Below are 23,305 nucleotides of genomic sequence, written 5' to 3' on the forward strand. Positions count from 1 at the left end.
GTCTAACTTTCATTATAAAGCCCATATAAATCTTTTTAGAACTTCTTTGTCATTACTGCCACCACGGGTGCTCAAATATACATGTAGGATCTGTAAAAAAAAAAATAAATAAATAAAAAGCAACTTTATACTCCCCAAAAAAAACGATATTGGGTTAAACGGCCTACTGTTCAGCTCCAACTGGGCTGACAGCCAACCTACTGTGGATCTGTAATGAAATGGGGTTCAACATCATACTGTGCTGCTCAAACTGGGCTAAAGAAGTTGGACAAATGCTTGAAAGTGTGCTATGATGAAAATTTTGACTGGACCGTGTGTACAAAAGAGCTTGGTTTTTTGTCCTATCCGAACAACTGTACATTAGCCCTTACCAGCCCCTCTGTCTTGCACCAGTTAAAAGAGGAACCATGCCAGAAAATCCTGATGAACTTTCTTGGCCACCACAAGAATAAATAAGCAGGGGAGTAGGACTGAAACCTTTATGTACAAGTATGTACGGGCAAACTTGTTATTTAATGTTATATCATATAAATAGGCCTATGTATATAAGCTTAAAGTCTTGATTATCCATTTTTCAATTAAATTAAATCATTAACATTAACCGCCAGTGTTTGAATCTGTGAACATCTCGAGCACCCGATGGCATTGAGACTTGATTATAGACTTAGCAAGTTAATACATTAAAATGTCTTATAAAAAAATTTAACATTTACAGTCTCAAGAAATACCTACTTAACCTACGTACAATATATAGATTTAGCTCTTGCATTATGCATTATTAAATTTGCAAAAATATCAGTACAATAACAACAAAAAAACCCAACCTGAAACACCCATAAAAATGTTTAGAAAATACTACATGTACTTATATTATAATTAGCACAGCCTGAATTTTAACAGTCTACATCATTAATAAATTCGTTATGTGTTTGATAATTTTTGGATCCAGATTTTTTAAAAACAATTTTGGAACCAGTATTACTTTCGATAACTTAAAGCAATGTTGATTTTGTTTATGAATAGTATGGTTTACGGACAATGTAACTGCATCGTGTTAAAAACAAATACTGACTGTCTGATATACAAAGTTGCGTGCAAACTTTTTCCACGGCCAGATTATTTTTTTATGAACATTAGATCTATCGGTATACTGTCAACGGAAGTTCGCATAAAAAGTGCACTTACCTTCAACTTTACTTTGCTGAATCCAAAATCGTGTGTGTATGTGTGGAATAGCTTTATTTAACTTTAAATCACGGCATCATTTCTTCTTTGGGAAATATAATAAGCTATGCCGCCATTTTAAATCCCAGAATTCCGTACGTTCCGGTCAAACGAACAAACAAAAAATATTTAATAAATAATTGAAGCAATTTTGATAAATAACAACAATAACCGTAACCTATAAAAAAAATATTGTAATGTGAATAGAAATAATATGATATAAACCGATTTAAACACAATCATCAACCGTGAACAGATCGTGACCTTGACCTTGCCCGAGACGATAAAAATATATTTGTACATCTACATGTATTTAGGTCTAAAAATTGCGACTGTTCGTTTGAAAGGCCTGTAATATTTCTGATAATGAATCTATTCATATTATTTGTTTGTATACGCTCTACCATATTTTATATGAGGTTACATGATTACGTTATATTAAAAGAATAATCAAATCGGGTAATTTTAATTTATATTTACTGGTGAAAGGATCATTAATTTTATATTTACTGATGCAAGGTACTATATTTAATAAATTTAATTATAAAAACACTTCATGCATAGTCGGCCTAGGTGTGGACTACTCCTAACATTTGGACAGTGATAACCTTTTAGTAGAGAACAACTTTGCTTTATGAAACAGTTTCCGACAATCAATCATTATTTGTTTTGTCAAATTTTTGGGTATCAAAATTGAGAGAGAGAGAAATGGGGTTTAACGTTCACTTGACTCGATGATACAACAAAAAACACAATTACTATTTTAATTAAAGCGACATTTCGTTGAGGGTTCTCTCAACGTTTTCAAGTAAATGATGCTCAATAGTCAATGGGTGCACTCGTCCGCTTGCCAGCCTATCTTTTATAGTCCCATTGGTGCAGAAAAGTAGGAAAATTAAATAAAATTAAATGAGATTAAACATCCTACTGTTTTGCTCTGAGTGAGCTAATGAAGACAGGCATACACTATATACAGTGTACTATGACGGAAACTTTGCACGGATAGCGGCACTATGGCCTACTCTGATATTGAATTACAACTGTCGGAGTGTCTTTTACGTGTATGCCAATATGTACACGAGGACTTGATTTTTCGTATGACCCGAACAACTATACCTTATCCCTTGCCAGATCCTCCGCCCTGCCACAGTCCATAGAAAATTTCCGTCATAGCACTCTGCATTGCGTATGACTATCTTCAATAGTCCGATTGGTTTAGAAAAGTATAAAAATGAATTTTAAATGGGGTTTGAACATCCTACTATTTTGTTCCAAGTGGGCTAATGAAGAAGGGCATATGCTATAATGGTTAAAATGTTGTGATTTCGGGTTAAAATGCCGTGATGTTGGGTTATCGCCTTACGAAGGGTGATATCAGTCACCATATCTACTGGGTTTCTTTAATACTCATATTTATAGTATTTTATAGAGTCAGACTAGTGGACTAGTGAATGCACGGATTAGTGCACCCACAGACTAGTGAACCCGCAGACTAGTAATTGGTAATGATGGAAAAGTGTGTAAAGACATGTTTTACAGGTTGGCGTGCACTTAGAACTATTGGTAATGACTATATGTGGAAATGCTGCTCTCCAGGCAAAATGTCTTTCCTAGCACTTCTTCATTAGTAAGTGCGGTAATGCTGTTGTCCAGGCAAAATTTCTGTCATAGCACATCTTCATTACTAATTTTGATAAAGCCATGGTGGCTAAGTGCGTAAGATGCTGGCTCGGTAATCCGGAGGGCACGTGTTCGATCCCTGCATTGGTGGAGAAAGTTCATCAGGATTTTCCGACATGGTTTCCCCTTTTCAGAGGTGCAGGAACAAGGACAGTAGTCTAGTCACTCAGATGGGACAAAAAACCGAGGTACCATGTATACATTGGCTTGCACGAAAAGATCCCTTGGCAGTTGGATTCGATATTAGTAGGCAAAATTTCCCTCATAGCACATTGTATGGTATGTACCTGTCTTCATTAGCCCAGTCGGAGCAGAACAGTAGGACAATAAACCGATTTCATCAGGACAAACCTACATGAGGAAAAACCTACATTTCACAAACTTAGTAATTAGTAACGGGGGGTTGGATGGCTGAATGGTTAGCGTGCGGGCGCTGTATCATAAAGTCTGTCATTGAGTTGACTGGCGTGGTTTCGAATCCCCGGTTGTACGTGACAAGGAGTAGGGTCGCCTGTCCAACCTCCGGTTTTCTCCCACTGCTAAAGACCCCTACGCGCAAGCGAATTATGTAAATAAAAATTAAACCATATGTTAGTCCCGAAATGACCTAGTTTGTGTCGAGTAGACGTTAAACCCCATTTCTCTCTCTCTCTCTCTCTAGTAATTAGTAACACACTGGCTAGCAAATGAGGGGTTCTGCTCCTAAACTGAGCTAATGAAGATGAGCATACGCCATACAGTATGCTATGAAGGAAATTTTGCCCAGGCAGCGGCGCTATGGCCTACTCTTATATCAAGTTCCAACTACCAAGGGATCTTTCATGTGCACTCCTGTGTGTACACGTGACCTCAGTTTTTCATCCCTGACGAGACAGCTGTTCTTGTCAGGCCCTCCGTCCTGTATCACTGACAAGGGGAAAACACGCAGAAAAATCTGGATGAACTTTCTCAGCCAATGCAGGGATCGAACACCCGACCTCCAGGCTAGCGAGTCAGCGTCTTACCCACTTAGCCAACGTGATCCCCATGTTGGTCGAGAAAGTTCCCTTTGTTAGTAGTGGTGTAGGACAGAGGACCTCAAAAAAACAGTGTCTAGTCCATCACGTGGGTGTGCACGTAAAAGAACCCTTGACATTTGGAATTTGAAATGAGAGTAGATCATTCATTCATTCGTTTTCTCTTTGTGTGTCACCTAGAGACCGCAACTATTAAAGGAGCTAGATCTCTAATCTTGGGCACTTAGAAATGGATACAAAATGTAATGAAATGAAATGGGGTTTAACGTCCAACTGTTCTGCTCCGAACTGGGCTAATGAAGATGGCCATACACCATACAGTGTGTTATGAGGGAAATTTTGCCCCGACAGTGGCACTACGGCCTACTCTTATATCGAATTCCAACTGTCAAGGGATCTTTTACATGCATGCCAATGTGTACACAGGACCTCGTTTTTTTTTTTTATCCCATCTGAACAACTAGACAGCTGTCCTTGTCAGGCTCTCCGTCCTGCATCACTGACAAGGGGAAACCACGCCGGAAATCTGGATGAACTTTCTCGGCCAATGCAGGGATCGAACACCCGACCTCCAGGCTAGCGAGCCAGGGTCTTACCCATTTTAATGACTAGACAGCTGTCTTGTCAGGCCCTTAATTGTTAGTATCATGACATTAAACTGACATTTGTTTTACGTTTTACAACTAATATCAGGTTTATGTTAGAAAACTAACGTTAGATTTATGTTAGAAAACTAAAGTTAGATTTATGTTATAAAATTAACATTAGATTTACGTTAGAAAACTAACGTTAAATTAACGGTTAAAATTATGACATAAAACTAACATTACATTAACGTTAGAAAACTAACATTATATTAACGTTAGAAAACTAACGTTAGATTTACGTCAGAAAACTAACGTTAGATTTACGTCAGAAAACTAACGTTAGATTTACGTCAGAAAACTAACCATAAACTAACGGTTAGAAACCTGATGTAAAATTTACGTTAGATTAACGTTAGAATTATAACCAATAATACATATATAATTATTATGTCTGAATTCCGACTATATATCAATTGTTAGAATGTGCACACACTTGTAATGTTATTTAATCAAGAAGTATTCAAAGGGAAAAAAATTGGTTAGTAATCCGTCATAAAGTTTACGTTACATTTACGTCATTTTCTGACGTAAAAGTAACCATAACCATTATGACGTAAAAGTAACGTAAATTTAACCAAAGAATTTTACCATTATTGGACGCTAACCATAATCTAACCATAATGACGTAAACTTTACGTAAATCTAACCATCAATGTTAACTGGGCTACTTGTGTACATATCTTGTATTGGTTTATGCTCTCATTTTTTAATTCGAAATATTTGTTATGTTGAACACACACTTTTATATATATATATATATTTTAGTGGACTAAAATAAACTGTGATGCACGTGAATCATAGTCCTAGCCTACTTTCCGCAGGGTATTCCTTCCGCAGTTTCAAATTAACAATCTGTACCTAAGAATTTGTATTAATCCTAATAAAATAACTTTCTAGTGGCCCATTCATTTCCTTATTATGGGTCTAACGTTAGGCTATAACAATAGATTACCTATTTCACATGAAAACGATGAAGTACAATTAAAAAAAGCAACATCCAACCCCAGCAATTAATTTCCACTGTTTACTCTCAGTTCTTGTTTTCTTGATCACATGATCTATCATGTGACATTTCCAGTCATGTGATGTCAACAAATTGATGACCAGTCTTGTCAGCTGTCTGAGTGTTATATTTCTTTGTGTGTTTTACCGACTATTTTTATGTTAGATAATAAGTAGATCTGATTTATACATTTTATTCGGCTTAGTTCATTCGAGGGTGAGTACATAGCCTACTGTATTCAAAAGAAAACTGATTGAATATCATGATTCATGTGTAAGTCTCCATTATTATTCTAATAATATAAGGCCTAAATATGGAGAAAACTTTAATTGCCAAAATTTAAGGCAAATAAAATGATAGTTGAAATTAAAACCTAGTAAAAAACCAATACTTGACTACAAAGTAATGAACCAGTTCTATCAGAGATGGCAAACCATTACAATCAATTTGGATAACTTAATTGCCCTTCAACTAGGCAGCATACCTCTGAGTCTGATAGTGTCTCTCACTTATGGAATAAAAAGAGGTTATATAATAGGCCTATCAGCCGGTTTGTGCAAACTCAGTGATATTGAATTAATAAAAGTATTTTGCCATATTTTCTTAATAATAAAGGTAATTTGTGGTGGCATTTGGTAGTTTGGGGTTAGTATAGGTGGCATTACGTAATTCTGCTTGCCTCAATAATATGATTAGGCTGTATATTCAACATTTAGTTTTACACTAGACCCACTGTTAACATTTATGTTCCCGGTGATTAATTTAATTTAACAATTATAACATAAGGTTCTGTGACAAGCTATAATATATCTCGCCATCATAAACCATTTCCAAATAGGTCAAAAATAAATTTTTCCACAAGTTATTGTCAATATTTCTGCAAATGGCAGCGAGAATCTATAATCTACCCATTCATCACACTTTTTTGGAACACAATAACTACTCTGCTTCTAATTGAACTAGAATGTTGAATCTCGGTAAGGTAGCATTTTCTGCTTATATGGTGTAGTAAGGATAGATTCAAGAAATTTCACTGGTTGAGAACTTGAGACTGGGAGAAAGTTATATCTGTACACATTTAATTAGACTTTACAGATTATGGCAAAATAGCCACCATAAAATGGAATGAAGCCCATGCAGTAAACAGTAGCGATATTAATAATAATAATTGATTTATATAACGCCAACAATTCAACTCAGCGAGCTGCTCTCGGGCGCTTTACATAAGTACAACTAATATAAAATTACAACAATCACAACACATTAATCCATAAAAAAAGACATAAACAAAAAACAGAGAACAATATTATATTATTATCAAAATATCCTCAATAAGAAGCTAGTACACTCAGAAATTGATTTTTCTTGAGTTAAAGTTGAAGCACCAGTAATCAAAAACCATATCAAATAAATAACAACTGTTTTTCTTTTACTTATGACATTAAGATATTAAAATATTGGGTTTGGGGTTATCTCACTAAGGGTTCAATCCCGGTGTTGGACTAGTAAGTTTCTCAGAATTTTCCAGTTAGGTTTCCCCATAATGACAGAGAGAGAGAGAGAGAGAGAAATGGGGTTTAATGTCCACTCGACACAAACTAGGTCATTTCGGGACTAACATATGGTTTAATTTTATTTCAATAATTCGCTTGCGCATACATGTAGGGGGTCTAACCATTCAGCCATCCAATCAATTAAAAAACAAAACAAAACTTTCGAATCCCCGGTTGTACGTGACAAGGAGTAGGGTTGCCTTCCAACCTCGTGGGTTTTCTGCGGGTCCTCTAGTTTCCTCCCACTGCTAAAGACCCCTACGCACAAGTGAATTATTGAAATAAAATTAAACCATATGTTAGTCCCGAAATGACCTAGTCTCTCTCTCTCTCTCTCTCTCTCTCTCTCAAAACAAAACTTACCTCTTAGATTTGATCAAATGGAAACTCTAATCTAGGAGTAGGCCTATATCTATACTAATGAAGATATGACTTCAGTTTAATCAGATTTACTCCATAGGCTGTGTGTAACAGTGTAAATTAAAATTACAGCACATATTATCAACCTTGACAAGGTCCATTTTAAGGTCACTGTCATTGATAACGGACACTGTAATAACTGCTGGACATTGACACTGCAGTCTCGATTCATGTGCTACAATACGATTTGTATCACAATTTTTAACCAAATCAATATTTACCAAGGAAACAACAGGATAAATGAATACTTGGTATTTTTAGTCCTGCCAATGTCGAAGAAATAAAACTGCATGCTGTCCTGTCAAAATTCAGCCCTCACATTGCACCAGTAACCATTGAAATTTCTTTAAGTGGCATTTAGTAATTGAACAGTAACACACTAACTTTATTTATGGAATAACAAGTACTGGTTTATTAACATGCAACGTTTCGACGATGATACAATCATCTTTATCAAGTATCATCGTCGAAACGTTGCATGTTAATAAACCAGTAATTGTTATTCCATAAACCATTGAAATGAAAGTTACCCTGTTATAGTCAGTCAGAACCGCACTACACGAAAACAAAACCAATAAGACAAACCTGTGGACAAGACACAAGCTACACAGACATTGCAAGCAATAAACAACCTATATTAAATCAAGTGAATGTTAGTCTCAAAATGAGAGATGTATTGTTTTGATGAAACTTTAAACCCATTACATTTCATTCCATTCCTATAATTTTTTAAAATTTAAACTTTTACTCCCAACCTGACCCAACCAATTTAAAATAACAAAATAAGAATGACTTTTAATTTAGTTAGGAGGTACAGTGGTTCAGTGAGTAAGACATTTGGTCTCTCACCTGGAGGTCTACCTGTTGGCCAAGATAGTTCGTCTGGATTTTCCAACGGGCTTCCCTCTTGTCAGTAGAGCAGGGCAGATGACCTGGCAAAGAACAACGTATATTCATTAGGACTGACAAAAATATGACGTCCCATTAACACATTGGGGTTCACATAAAAGAACCCTTGGCAGTTAGAATTTAAAATAAGAGTCATCACTCATTAGGCCAAATTTCCCTAAAAGCACACTGCATGGTGTATGTCCGTCTTCATTAGCCTAGTTGGAGTAGAACAGTAGGACGTTAAACCCTATTTCATTTCATTTTCACTGCTTTTAGAACCATTTTCGCATATTTCAAGCTTCCAAAATATAGAGCCATACACCCTTTAAGCCCATTGAATTTCATTCCATTCGTGTTAAATTTTGAATATTTAAACTTTTACTTGCAACCTGACCCAACAAATTGAAAATAACAAAATAAGAGTAACTGACTTTTATTCTAGTTGGATGTCTATTTTGATTTATTTTTAGATTTTTATTTTTCAGATGTCAAGGGCATATAACTGATAGCACAATTAATTAAAAATGGCCCAAAAACCAAAGCCCCGAGAAGAGAAATCACCACTGTTATCATCAGATAACGAAGATGTGACATCACACCATCAGTATTCATCTATAAATAAAGATGAGCGAGATGAACAAATAAAAAATGTTTTAAGTGAAGAAAGTATAAATGATACTGATGTTATTATCGAAAGAACTCATGAAATAAAGGTAAAAGTATTTTGTATTAAAATCTTTTTTATTTAAAAATTATATATATTTATAATTCAATCATTGTTCTCTATAACACATGGTTCAGTTTTATTTCTGTAATTCATTTGTGCGTAGGGTCTTTTGCAATGGGAGGAAACCGGAGGACCCAGAGAAAACCCACGAGGTTGGACAGGTGACCCTACTGAGGGAGATTGGATGGCTGAATGGTTAGACCCCCTACATGTATGCGCAAGCGAATTATTGAAATAAAGTTGAACCATATGTTAGTCCTGAAATGACCTAGTTTTTGTCGAGTGGATGTTAAACCCCATTTCTCTCTCTCCTCTTGATATTCTAATGATGTAACATCTAACATCCAAACAGTCAGCACAGAAGTTGAGTGGATGACAGCATTTTAGATTTTAAATTATCTACATTGCTAACACTTTAAACATCTATATCCAGTCCATTTATTTCACACAAAATCTTTTATCGACTGACGCCTTTTATCTCGCTTTTTTTTATGCATAATAATTACAATGCAATATACAATTTATAATTTAATGTGGTTCAATATACATGTAATAATTATACTGTACGCTAGACTTATTTATTTATTTATATTTACAATCGTTATATACATAAGTCACTATGAAATAATATATACAATCGGTAATATACTACAATATAATATTTATATTCCTATATGTATGAAACAATATTTTGGGGCATAGACAGTTAAATATACATTTTATGCTGGATTTATTTATTTATATTTACAAACTGTATTATAATATATACAATCAGAAATATATTACAATGTCAAAAGTTTATTATTCTTATGATCAGTTAATTTTAGAGGGATTGAACTAACTGTATTATAATATATACAATCATATATATTATATTATATTATATAATATATACAATGTCAAAAGTTTATTATTCTTATGATCAGTTAATTTTAGAGGGATTGAACTAACTTTACATTATATTAGTTGTTGTAACTCTAACCGTACAATGGTGGGGAGGGCCTTGCGGTTTGCCTCAATATACATGTATCACCCAGTAGATCTAAGTTGTCATCGGCCTAGCATCTGGCACAAAGAGTTATATCATGATAGGGAGAGTAAGAGTCTACATGTATATAGCCAGGACTGTTGCGTAATTGCACGGTGAATATTGACCATTTGTCAAATGAAATATGGAAATTGTGGAGAGCGATTTAACGCATGCATCGGAAATCACAAGGTCTGTCATTGAATCAAGTGGTGTGGTTTTAATTCCCCACTTGAACTTGACAAGGAGTAGAGTCGCCTGTTCAACCTCGTGGGTTATCACATGCACATGAAATCACAAGGTCTGTCATTGAGTCAAGTGGTGTAGTTTCAATTGCCCACTTGAACATGACAAGGAGTAGGTCGCCTAAATTGAACAATATGTTAGTCCCGGAATGACTAGTTTGTGTTAGTGGTGGAGGATGGAACGGTGTCTAGTCGTTCTGATTGTACGACAAAATCAAGGTCAAATGTACACGCTGGTGTGAATGTAAAACAAATTTTGGCAGTTTGAATTCTATGAGGAGTAGGCAAAATCCCCCTCCGTACAACACCTCATATGCCAGTCTTCATAACCTCTAGCGAGCCAGGGGAGCCACGGTGGCTAAGTGAGTAAGCCGTTAACTCGCTATTCATGAGGATTTTCTGGCATGTTTTCTCCTTGTCAGTGGTGCAGGAAGGAGGGATTGACAAGTATGGCTGTCTAGTCGTTTGAATTGGACAAAAACACAAGGTCGAATGCACATAACAGATCCCTTGGTAGTTGGAATCCTATGTAAGAGCAGGCCGTAGTGCCGCTGTCTGGGCAAAATAACCCTCTTAGCACACTGTATTGTGTATTTCCATCTTCATTAGCCCAGTTGGAGCAGAACAGTAGGATGTTCAATCCCATTTCACTTGTCCTTAGACTCCTTGCTTTTAAATTTTAGTATTTTCTGTTCTGGGCAATGTCGTTTATAGTTTAAAATCCATTTCCTATACCATTTTTTTTTTTAGGGGGGGGGGGTGGATGGCCGGATGGGTAGCACGTTTACGCTGTATCAAAACGTCTGTCATTGAGTCAAATGGCGAGGTTTCGATTCCCCAGTTGTACATGACAAGGAGTAGGGTCTCCTGTCCAACCTCATGGGTTTTCTCCGGGCCCTCCGGTTTCCTTCCACTGCTAAAGACCCCTACACACAAGCGAATTATTGAAATAAAATTGAACCATGTGTTAGTCCCAAAATGACCTAGTTTGTGTCAGTGGATGTCAAACCCCATCTCTCTCTCTCTCTCTACCAATTTTTTTAGGACTTTGAATTTTGTCTAATGGTTTGGATTGTTCATACTTGGTTTTATTTTAATTATATTAAATGTGTTTTCATTTTTGACGTTGTAAATTCAGATGTCCTTAAACTTAAACTGTTGGCTTTTGAATTTGAGTATGTTAGGAATACCTATTGGTTATGTATCTTTATAGAGAAATATTTTTACGTTTATTTTAAAAATCTAGGTTTACAAAAGAAGATGGTACGTCTTGCTACTGTTTTCCTGTTTTGCAGCAGCCCAGGGTGGAATCTGGAATACTTGGGGACCAATTTCTGATTCCTCAAAAGATGCATTTGGTTGGAATGATGGTGATATTGCCTTGCTATCCAACTGGGGTCCGATATCCTATCTTATTAGTGGTATATTCTTCTCATGGATGATTGATGTTAAAGGTAATCAACAGAGTTATCTTCCCTTATATCCCATTTTTCACTCAAACAGTTGAAAATATCCAGCCAATGAAAATGTAAATATGAACCTAAAATGATATAGATCATTTTAAGAGGAAAATTAACTACTTAGGCAATACCTTACAGGTGTAATAGGCCTGTAGCAATATACCAATATTTATAAATTGTAATACAGAACAAATGCATTAGGAATTAGGTTGGGTGGGGGATGCTTGCCAAATTTGCAAATAGTCTAACTCACATGGCCTGTCATTGAGTCAAATTGCATGGTTTGGTCCATCCAACACTTGGGGTATTAATTATATATAGCGTGTAATTCATATTTGATAACCTTAACGTTTTTTGGGGTATTCCAGTTTCCTACAGATACCTAAACGAAATTACTAAAATAAAGACATCATATGTTAGTCCCTAAATGACCTAGTTTGTGGTGAATGGGCATTTAAACTACCCCATTTCTCTCTTCTCTATTTGTATGACAGGTTTACGAGTTGCTGCTGTGACAAGTTGTTTTCTGGTAACAGCTGGAGCTGGAGTTCGTTGTATTACATCCACACCACCCGGGTCCACATGGTATGTATTAAATAATTGCTAAAAATAAAATTGTAAATACATTTTTGAAACCGCCCAAAGCTACTGCTTTGTACCCAAGACTGCCTGAGTCACAGAACTAGTATATAGTTCACATCTATTCACCAGTCTTCTGTGGTTTGAGGCACTAGAGGCAGCAGTAGTTTCTGGCTGTTTTTGGTAGTCCAGGTGCTAAATGATTTAACATGTACCGTACATATATCAGTGCTACATATTATATGATACAATGACCACTTGGCCAAGACTAGTCGTACTAATTGATATACCCCTCGGAACCCCCCAAAAAGACAAGCCAGACCACTATGACCACTCTGAAAGACCACTCAGATCATTTGTTAGAAATAATAAAATGTTGTTTTAATAAATTGATGGTTGTGTTTGTTTTAATACAATATTATCAAGCAAAATAATGGTCTTAGTCTGAGCATGGACCGTGTATACGGTCCATGGTCTGGTGGGTAGTCTTCTGTCAACTGGGTCTTTTTGTTGGACGGGGTGGTCTTTGGTCCCAGTTGTCTGGATATCAGCTCTTTGTCCATTGTGAAACTTGGCAATATAAAAAGCTAATGTAAAAACACAAAAAAAAACTTGGTTGCTCTTAATAGCTTTTAGTTTCAATATTTTTTTAAGATTTGAAATTTTAAACAAAAGATCGTTTATGATACTTACATTCCTATCGGTATTTATCAGGACTGTAAAGAACTGTATAATGAATTGGTCTGGGCTTAATCGGGGCTACTGGGTATTTATTAATATCTAATTTTCAGGTTAATTCATTTTGGCCAATTTCTGGTTGGTTTGGGTGGGCCGGTTGCCATGGGAGGACCTCCAGCTCTATCTGCCGTCTGGTTTGAACCTTCAGAGAGAACAACAGCTACAGCTATAGCATTTCTTATCCCTAATTTGGGCATAGCTAGTGGATTTATAATAGGTTGGTAACACAACAACACAAAACTCCAGCAAACCAGCATGAAAAAAAAAACATCCTGCACCAATGCTTGTGTTGTTACCCATTTCAGCCATCTTAGCATTTCTTATCCCTAATTTGGGCATAGCTAGTGGATTTATAATAGGTTGGTAACACAAGAACACAGGGGTCTCCGATCCCTCCCAGTGCCAAAGACCCCTAAGTGCAAGTGAATTATTGAAAAAAAATTGAACCATATACTTGTCCTGAAATTACATTAGTCTAAGGGCCTGTTTATATGAAAAGGGCTAACCCTCGTTGACGAGCCAGCTCGCATAAACGGGCCCCCCGATAGTGACGTCATTCTATTAAAATACAGTTTGATTGACATAAAGTATTTATAAAGAAAGCGGGCTGGCCCTTTTAACCAAGTTTCCCGTTCTTCAGACCGAGAAGCTCAGTTAGAAGAGCCAGCCCGCCGTTCATATAAATAAATTTCGGGCTTAAAAGCGGGTTGACGCGTGCACAGAGTTCATTTAAAGTAATTAGAAGCTGTAAAATTAAATCAGATATACCAGGTCTGACCGATGTCACGACCAGTTCTTTCTGATATTAGACTTTCCCCCCCCCCCACACACACACACACCTACTTCGCCTGTGTAGTTGTAAGTAAATGCTGATATTGCGAATTCATTTTAAAAGGGTGTGGCTATGATTTGGTGGGTAGAGCGTCCGACCGACAAGAGCTAGAGGTGAACATTCCCTTTGGTTTGAGTCTCCCTTAAACCAAATAGGTTGCGTTTGAAGCCACAGTCAAATTTTGTATCGGTAAGCACTGACCGCGACATTGGACCCCACCCCACCGCCATAAGTTTAGAACAATATACAATAATAAAATGTTACGTTTAATGACACTCTTTTTAAATTTTACATTTCAAAAATGCGAATCCACTTTGAAAGGGGTTGGGGTGGTGGCTCAATGGATAGAACATACGACTGCCAGCTGCTTTGTGGCAGTGGTTAAGTGGTAGAACATCCAACTGTCAACTGCTCGGTGAACATGTCCCATTGATTGAGTCTTCAGGGAAAAACAGTTTGTTTGGTGCAGCCAAGTATAGTATCTGACTGTGGCATTGTATCCCACCCCACCCCTCCTCAACACGTACAAAAATAAAATTGTTTTACAAAGGTTTAATGGCAATCTTTTATAGATCTACATTTCACAAAAAAATCATTCACAAATGATCAGGAAGATTGTCCTTTATGTATTGTTTTAGAACATCCCGAACAGCTTCACCTTTACCAGTGTTACACGAATACATTGTATCGACTCTATTGTCTTGTCTAGCTTCCATTACCAACATCTGTTTTTTAAACAAGTTCGTTATCTACACTAATACGATTAACTTCACAATAATTATGCAAAACGAAGCAACTGTAAATAATTAAAGGGACGTTCTCTAGCTTCAAATTGATTGGTTTAGTTAATATTGCCCACCTTGCTTTAAGTCGACCAAATGCACACTCGATTGGATTCCTGGCAGTGCATAACATATTATTAAATATTACTTCTTCGTTGGAGGAACACGTGGAATATTCCTTGATACGGTATAAAGGGTAATAGCAAGTTTCTTTTCTTTAACACTCAAAGCTGTGTAGTTTGGTGATAGCGTGTTCGGTGCAATAAAAGGTCGTAATTCATTAGCACGTTTTTGGAAATCTTGTTTTGACATACAGAAATTCTTATGCCATTCTGAATCTTCAAGTCTGCCTAATTTCATGTTACACCACCACTGATCGGTTCTGCCACGTTTCTGCCATATAGCCCTTTTTCGTACTCTTCCAGTTACTCGTCTTCTTCGCAATGTTTTTGTTGAAACATCATGGTCGTACATGAAGTATATGCTTGGATGACGTTAAGAAACACCCCAGTACAGCATGTAACTGTGATATCAACCATCCTAACAAGGATGCCATTTTGTCAAAGAACGTAAAATTGTTTTTAACCCGGCTAGAACGTTCGCCCCTGCCATATAAAGGTTGACAGGGTTGGCTCTGGATCATATAAACTGTTAAACGGGTTAGCCCGTCTTTCTACCAGGGGCTGGCCTGTCTGCATATAAACAATAAAAAGGGATAACCCAGAATATTTAGCCGAGACGGGGTGAAATAGGCGGGATTAATGTGAATAGTTAAATGAGCTGGCTCGGGCACCAGGGCTAGCTCGTATTTCAGGGCCAGCCCTTTCCATATAACTAGGCCTTAAGTCTAAGTCAAGTGTATGTTTAACCCCATTTCTCTCTCTCGCTCTCGACTTCTGGTGACTGTCATTTTTCTCTAGATCAGTGTTTTGGGTGATATTTTTATTTGTGTCAGGCACAACTAGTCATTATTTCCAGGTCTGTCTTCAAGCTTGCTGTATCATTTGTAGGTTAATTCATCTGGGTCAAATTTTGTGTGGATTTTCTGGACCAGTGGGTATGGGGGGTGGACCAGCACTTTCAGCTGTTTGGTTTCCAGCCAATGAACGAACTACAAGTACAGCTGTTTGCAATGCTATCAATGGTCTTGGTGTAGCATTCTCATTCATAATCGGTTAGTGTACCTAGCTAACAAAAATTACAGTTTTTGAGTTGTGGCATGCTTTATTTGCTATGCATTTATTTGCATGTTTTACTATGATCCTTGCATGTTTTACGGAAATGCTTAAGGTTTTACTGTAATCATAGTATGTTTTACTGTAATCATAGTATGTTTAACTATAATAATCTTGCATGTTTTTAGCTGTAATCCTGCAACTTTTTAGTTGTAATCCCTGTATGTTTTACTGTATTCCCTGCATGTTTTTACTGTAATCCCTACATGTTTTAACTGTAATCCTTTCATATTTACTATAATCTTTGTATGCTTACTATAATCCTAATCTTGGCATGTTTTATTTAATGCTTGCATGTTTTTACTTTGTGTTGGCTCCAGCTCTATCTACTGTCTGGTTTGAACCTTCAGAGAGAACAACAGCTACACCTATAGCATTTCTTATCCCTAATTTGGGCATAGCGAATGGATTATAATAGGTTGGTAACACAACAACACAAAACTCCAGCAAACCAGCATGGCTAATGAGAAAAAACATCCTGCGCCAATGCTTGTGTTGTTACCCATTTCAGCCATCTTTAATCAAGCTTTAATATAATAAACAACACCTTTTCAGGCCACACCAATTTGATTTTCTGATTTTTGGTGTTCGGAACACATGTAAAAAATGTCCTTTTGGTGTTCGGAACACATGTAAAAATGTCCTTCTTATTTCTTCGGGAAAAAGACTTATTTAAAAACCCAAAGTACTTTATTGCACTGTTCAAAAGCTTTTAGTTCCAATTTGTTAAGTTTTGAAATGTTAAACAAAAAACAGAAAATCAAATTTATATGTTTGCTGACCTTTTGTTTTTCAGATTCTGAAACTATCTTATGACATACATAAACTTTGAATTTTTACTTAGGATTCTCCCAGTTAGAGACAAAGGGTTTTAGAGAATTATGAAGGAAATATGATGCACATGGCCATGTCTACTTGTTCAATATTCTCACTAATCATGAGATTGGGGTTCAATCCGGGTATTGGTATAGAAAGTTCCCTGTCTTTTCCGGTGCTGAACCTCATTTCAGTTCTTGGATATAAAGACACCTGTCGAAAATTTCGACTTTGTCAAACACCTGGTGGTTTAACATGTGCGCATGAAATCATAAGGTCTGTCATTGAGTGAAGTGACTTGGTTTTGATTCCCAGTTTGTATAGGGTCCTCCGATCCCTCCCAGTGCCAAAGACCCTTAAGCGCAAGTGAATTATTGAAAGAAAATTGAACCATATACTGTGGTAATGCCCAATGCGGCATGAATAAATACAGATGGGAGAAAGGTCTTAAGGAAGACACCAGAAAGTAATTACACTTGTTTACTTGGCAGACATGTGCTTTTATTAAATACCTTGAGTTACATCCCTTAGATGGGGCTCTTTATAGGTTACATCTGAATACTGAGGCCCTTGAAGCGTGGGCGGTAAGCAGATACTACATCCCACATGGTTAAGATTTACAACAAAATTAAATAAATGTATCTACTGAACATAAAACAATTTGTTTGTCTATAGTCACTCCAAATAAGCTTAAAGATCAAGTCTATTTGGTTTTAAAGAAAGTCTTCCAGATCTGCAAATGTATCCATCAGTTGACTGGCTTGGCTCTGGAACTATTGAAGTTTCAGTTTGACCTGACTGGGGTATTGGAACAATATGATGTCTATTCCGACGAAGAGTTTTCTCATCATGTGTTTTGATATAGTAACTTCTTGGAGTCCCTGCAGATTGGACTATAGTGCCATCTCGTACAAAATTACTGTCATCTCGAATGAGTACCTTATCTCCTCCTGTCAGAGGTGAGAGTTCACGAGCTCGATGACGAGAGTCAAAATTTAGCTTCTGATGTATGCGAGATTTTTCTGTGGATTGATTCACATAACTGGATGGAGGTAATTTGGGCTGAAGTTTATATCGATGAACTGGTAGAGTAGTTCTCAAGTTCCTTCCCATCAATAACTGAGCAGGACTGTACTCATTTTCGAGTGGTGTAGCTCTATATGACAGTAACGATTGGTAAGGATCTGATGATTTTATCAGCATCTGCTTGATTGTCTTTACAGCACGTTCCGCTTCCCCGTTGCTCTGAGGGAATCTGGGACTGCTAGTGATGTGGGTGAAACAATAATCTTCTGAAAATGTCTGGAAAAGGTGAGAAGAGTATTGTGGGCCATTGTCCGAAATGACAATATCTGGAATCCTGTGTCTTGCAAAAATTGATTTGAGATGATTGATCACACTCGAAGATGTTACACTAGTGAGTTTAGCAATTTCAATATACTTGGAATAGTAATCTATGACTATCAAATACTGGTTTGATTGGAATTCAAAAAGGTCTGTGCCAACTTTTGACCACGGTCGAATAGGGTTGTCCGGAAGAAGTAAAGGTTCTGTGGAGTTTGGTCTGTAACGTGAACATTTCCTACAGTTGAGCACAGCATGTTCTATTTGTGAACTAATACCAGGCCACCAAACAGATTCCTTTGCCCTGGCTCTGCATTTGGTAATCCCCTGATGGGAATTGTGTAGTAGCTCTAACATTTCCAATTGCATGGATGCTGGAATTACCAGTCTTTGACCCATTAGTAACAAATCATCTACTACAGAGAGTTCGGTTTGGTAAGGCCAGTATCCTCGTAAATTAGTAGGTAATGACTTGTATGTCGGCCAGCCATGTGAGCAATAAGACATAACTGTTTTGGTCAATGGATCTTCTTGAAGCTTTTGTCGAATCTCATCTAGTCAACGATCAGTGGCAGGTAAGGTTGCAAGTACGGAGTGAACATAAATGTTGGTATCATTCAAAAGATGCTTCTCATTAGTTGTTAGGCTGTGATCAACTGGTGATCTTGATAACGCATCAGCTGAAAGGAGATCCTTTCCAGGAACATGAGATATAGAAAATGAATATGCCATTAAACGCATGCGGAAACGTTGTATTCTTGGTGGGAGTTGATCAAGTGGCTTGCTCCCAAGTAACGGCAAAAGTGGTTTGTGGTCCGTTTAAACGTGGAACTGTTTCCCAAGGAGAAAATCACGAAACCTCTCACATACCCAAGTAATGGCTAGCGTTCAGTTTCTGACATGGACCTCGAACAATAGGCTATTGGTTTGAATTGTCCCTTGGGGTCCTTCTGAAGCAATACCGCACCTAATCCAAACGATGAGGCATCTGCTGAGACAACGGTCTCTGCCCGTGGATCATAATGTCCAAGAACAGGAGCAGAACATAACTGATTCTTAATGGAATGGAATGCTTGTTGTTGAGCATCTTCCCAAATCCATGTCCTATCTTAAGAAGAAGTTCTCTCAATGGCTGTGTCTTCTCGGCTAAATTGGGAACGAACTTTGCAAGTTGGTTTACCATACCCAGGAATCTGCGGACTTCAGAAATATTTTTCGGAGGCAGCATACCTGTAATGGCGGTAATCTTTTGGGGATCTGGATTAAGTCCTGAACTGTCAATTACATGACCAAGGAATGTTATCGTCTTTTGGGCAAACTGGCACTTCTCTGAGTTCAAGGTAACACCAGCATTCTGCAGTCTCTGTAAGACAGCAGCCACTTTTCTGTCGTGATCAGCAGTGTCCGTGCCATATTTAAGAATATCGTCCATCTGACAGACAGCGCCATCTAAGCCATCCAGTATCCTTTGCATTCGCTTCTGCAAGTGTTCCGGTGCTGAAGATATACGAAATGGTAGGCGGTTAAAACAGTAGCGCCCAAATGGTGTAATAAAGCAGGTCAATAATGCAGACTCATGTGAGAGTGGTATTTGGTGAAACCCACTGTTGGCATCAAGTTTGGTGAAAATCCTCGCACCACTTAACTGACTTAGGGTATGGTCTACAGCTGGCAAAGGGTGGTTCTCACGAAGAACATTCTCATTTAACTTCGTAAGGTCGACACAAATTCTAACCTGATCATTGGATTTTGGAACTACTACCATACCAGCACACCATGTAGTTGGAACATCTACCTTTGATATAACACCATTTTCTTCCATGGACTTCAGTTCTTGCTTGACAAGATTCATCAAAGGTAGCAGAACACGTCTAGGTGTAGATAAGGCATAAGGTTGAGCACTGGGTTTCAGCTTGATTGTATAGTCGCCTTCCATTTTATCAAGACCTCTGAACAATTTTGGATAATGATCTAACCATTTGTCAGCTATATCATCAATTCGCTGAATAAGGCTAAGTGCTTCTATTGCTGGTCGGCCTAAAAGGGCCCTGGTTATCCCCTTAACTACATAGCTATCTTGAACAGTTGATTTGTCACCTTTCATTGTCTTCATATTAGCACTAAATTTGCCAACTACAGACAGGACAGAGTTACCAGGCACAATTAATGTTTTATCATTATTTCGGAGCTTGGGGAAATTGTTAGTGTTGTATACTTCCAGTGGAATAACTGTAACATCGGCTCCCGAGTCAATTTTGAAATCTTCGATGACTCTAAGGCTATTATGACCAATGCTCCCCAGAAATGCGTTAGTCTGATGTTCACTTGACTGAATTTCTGACAAATTTTTGGGCCTGGGATAACTGCGACAAACATTATTCCAGTGTCCTAGTTTTCCACACTTTCTACATTTGGAATATGTTGCAGGGCATTGACTTCTAGGATGTGAGGTTTGACCACAGTACATACATGAATTTTGATTCTCAGGCTGAGGTTTTGATGGAGGTAGCTGTTGAAAATGAGGCTCCTTTTTCATCTTCTTGAAAGGCTTGTGAGTTTTAAATTTTGGTGCATGAAGCTCCTCAACTTTGTTTGGGGGTCGATCATTTGAAGACGAATTGGCGTGAATAACAAGCTGTTGTTTGTGTATGATTTCATCTTGCCTAGTCCGATCTACAGCTTTCTTGAGAGTCAGCTCTGGGTCATGCTGAAGTTTTTCTGAAAGATTCTTATTGTGGATGCCCACAGCTATTCTATCACGAAACATTTCATCATGTAAAGCACCATAATTACAGTTTTCAGCAAGCGAGTACAGGTCAGTAATAAAGCTGTCAACAGGCTCTCCTTGACGTTGAGAACGCTGATTGAACTTTGCACGCTCGAATAAGACATTCGTCTGATGGCAAAATACAAGTCAAAGTTTTCCTTTACAATGTCATAATCCTTCTCCTCCCTTTGGTTAAGAGAAAAAGTTGGCAGAATATCATCGGCTTCTGTGCCCATGAGATAGATCAGTTGATTTACTTGCGTTTCGCCTTCTTTGTTGTTCAGCTTGGATGTGATACGGAAGCGCTCGAATCTGCAAATCCATATCTAGGCCATCCTTCCGGGTTTGAGAAATCAAATGGGTCTGGTGGTGTAATTTGAAAGTTTGCCATGGAAAAGTAAAGCAAATTACCTACATCCCACTTCTGACACCATGTGGCAATGCCCAATGCGGCATGGATAAATACAGATGGGAGAAAGATCTTAAAGATACATTATGGGAGATTTTAATAGAGAGTTGGCCATTCTTGCTATGACAGTTCAAAAATAGATGATGAAAGAAGAATATGTTGAAAATCTCAGTCAAATTACTTTATTCTGAACAAAGTTATCACTATTGTAATTTTTGACTAGAAATAGGAGTCAACTCTCCCTTCACCGTCTCCGAGAATATACAATCGTTTGATTGACAGGCGTTAACTCCACCTACATAATCTCGATTATCAAGTAACGTTTTCAATGGCTGTGGTTTGAGACAGGGTTGCAATTCAATTCGTATCACATTTATTTTTACTAGCCTACAAATTAAAAATAAGACTTTTCATAAGACGTGAAAGTTTGAAAGGAATGGACCAAAACAATGAGGCATAATTATACCCGACTTCTTGTTAGCCTGTGTGTACTCTTTCTTGTACTGTAACTGGTAGGCCTACGTAACTTGGCAGACGTGTGCTTTTATTAAATCCCTAGAGTTACATCCCTTAGATGGGGCTCTTTATAGGTTACATCTGAATACTGAGGCCCTAGAAGGGTGGACGGTAAGCTGATACTACATATACTAGTCCTGAAATTACATTAGTCTAAGTCTAAGTCAAGTGGATGTTTAACCCCATTTCTCTCTCTCTCGCCTTCTCTTGACTGTCATTTTTCTCTAGATCAGTGTTTTTGGTGATATTATTATTTGTGTATGACATTTTGTCAGGCAAAACTAGTCATTATTTCCAGGTCTGTCTTCAACGCTTGCTTTATCATTTGTAGGTTAATTCATCTGGGTCAAATTTTGTGTGGATTTTCTGGACCAGGTATGGGGGGGTGGACCAGCACTTTCAGCTGTATGGTTTCCAGCCAATGAACGAACTACAAGTACAGCTGTTTGCAATGTTATCAATGGTCTTGGTGTAGCATTCTCATTCATAATTGGTTAGTGTACCTAGCTGACAAATATTACAGTTTTTGGGTTGTGGTATACTTTATTTGCTACTAGAAGAATGCCCGGCTTCGTTTGGGGGTCATAACCCCGAAACGGAAGTGGTAGACTAACGCCACCTGGCCTATGTTACTCCCCGGTCCGAGCTACCCCTATACCCCAAATTTCAGACTCTTGGCAGACCTAGTGTAGCTGCCAACCCCGAACAGACAGACAAACTTCACAAATATTAGTATAGATGCATTGATTTGCATGTTTTACTATGATCCTTGCTTAAGGTTTTACTGTAATCCTTGCTTAAGGTTTTACTGTAATCATAGTATGTTTTACTGTAATCATAGTATATTTTACTGTAATCATAGTATGTTTTACTGTAATCATAGTATGTTTTACTGTAATCATAGTATGTTTTACTGTAATCATAGTATGTTTAACTGTAACCATTAAGGTTTTACTGTAACCATTAAGGTTTTACTGTAACTCTTGCATGTTTTTAGCTGTAATCCCTGCATGTTTTATTGTAATCCCTGCATGTTTTACTGTAATCCCTGCAAGTTTTTAGCCGTAATCCTTGCAGGTTTTACTGTTATCCCTAAATGTTTTAACTGTAATCCTTTCATATTTACTATAATCCTTGCATGTTTTATTGTAATCTATGCATGTAATCCCAGCATGCTTTACTGTAATCCTTGCATATTTCTTTCTGTGATCCTAATCTTTGTATGCTTACTATAATCCTAATCTTGGCATGTTTTGTTTAATGCTTGCATGTTTTTACTTTAATATATGTTTTGGCTTTTTTTCCCCCCTGTGTTGTTTCTCTTCAGTGTGATGTTTTACATTCAGCTCATTCTAATTTCAAGACACATTGATATCTTGTCTTAGAACGAATTT

At 37.4% G+C, this 23,305-nt stretch overlaps 2 protein-coding genes across 8 annotated transcripts in view; one reads left to right on the top strand and one right to left on the bottom strand.

The window, feature by feature from the left end:
* Window positions 1–5,608, bottom strand: part of LOC126814657 (solute carrier family 49 member 4) — a 29,567-nt gene extending 23,959 nt beyond the window's left edge. Inside the window, exon 1 of the mRNA XM_050539961.2 lies at window positions 5,520–5,608. The gene's annotated coding sequence lies outside the window, so the exon portion shown is untranslated. The remainder of the gene's footprint in view (window positions 1–5,519) is intronic.
* A 45-nt stretch (window positions 5,609–5,653) lies between these two features.
* LOC126814656 (solute carrier family 49 member 4) overlaps window positions 5,654–23,305 on the top strand; it is a 30,208-nt gene continuing 12,556 nt past the window's right edge. For 2 of the 7 annotated variants that reach the window (XM_050539955.2, XM_056099304.1), the window contains exons 1-5: window positions 5,654–5,786; window positions 8,920–9,147; window positions 11,680–11,887; window positions 12,388–12,478; window positions 15,835–15,998. In XM_050539955.2, the coding sequence (XP_050395912.2) occupies window positions 8,959–9,147; window positions 11,680–11,887; window positions 12,388–12,478; window positions 15,835–15,998 (652 nt within the window). In that variant the 5' untranslated portion in view covers window positions 5,654–5,786; window positions 8,920–8,958. The other 5 variants (XM_050539956.2, XM_050539957.2, XM_050539960.2 and 2 more) reach the window with 5 other exon arrangements.

The sequence above is a fragment of the Patella vulgata genome, chromosome 3 (assembly GCF_932274485.2).
Source record: "Patella vulgata chromosome 3, xgPatVulg1.2, whole genome shotgun sequence".
NCBI lineage: Eukaryota > Metazoa > Mollusca > Gastropoda > Patellidae > Patella > Patella vulgata.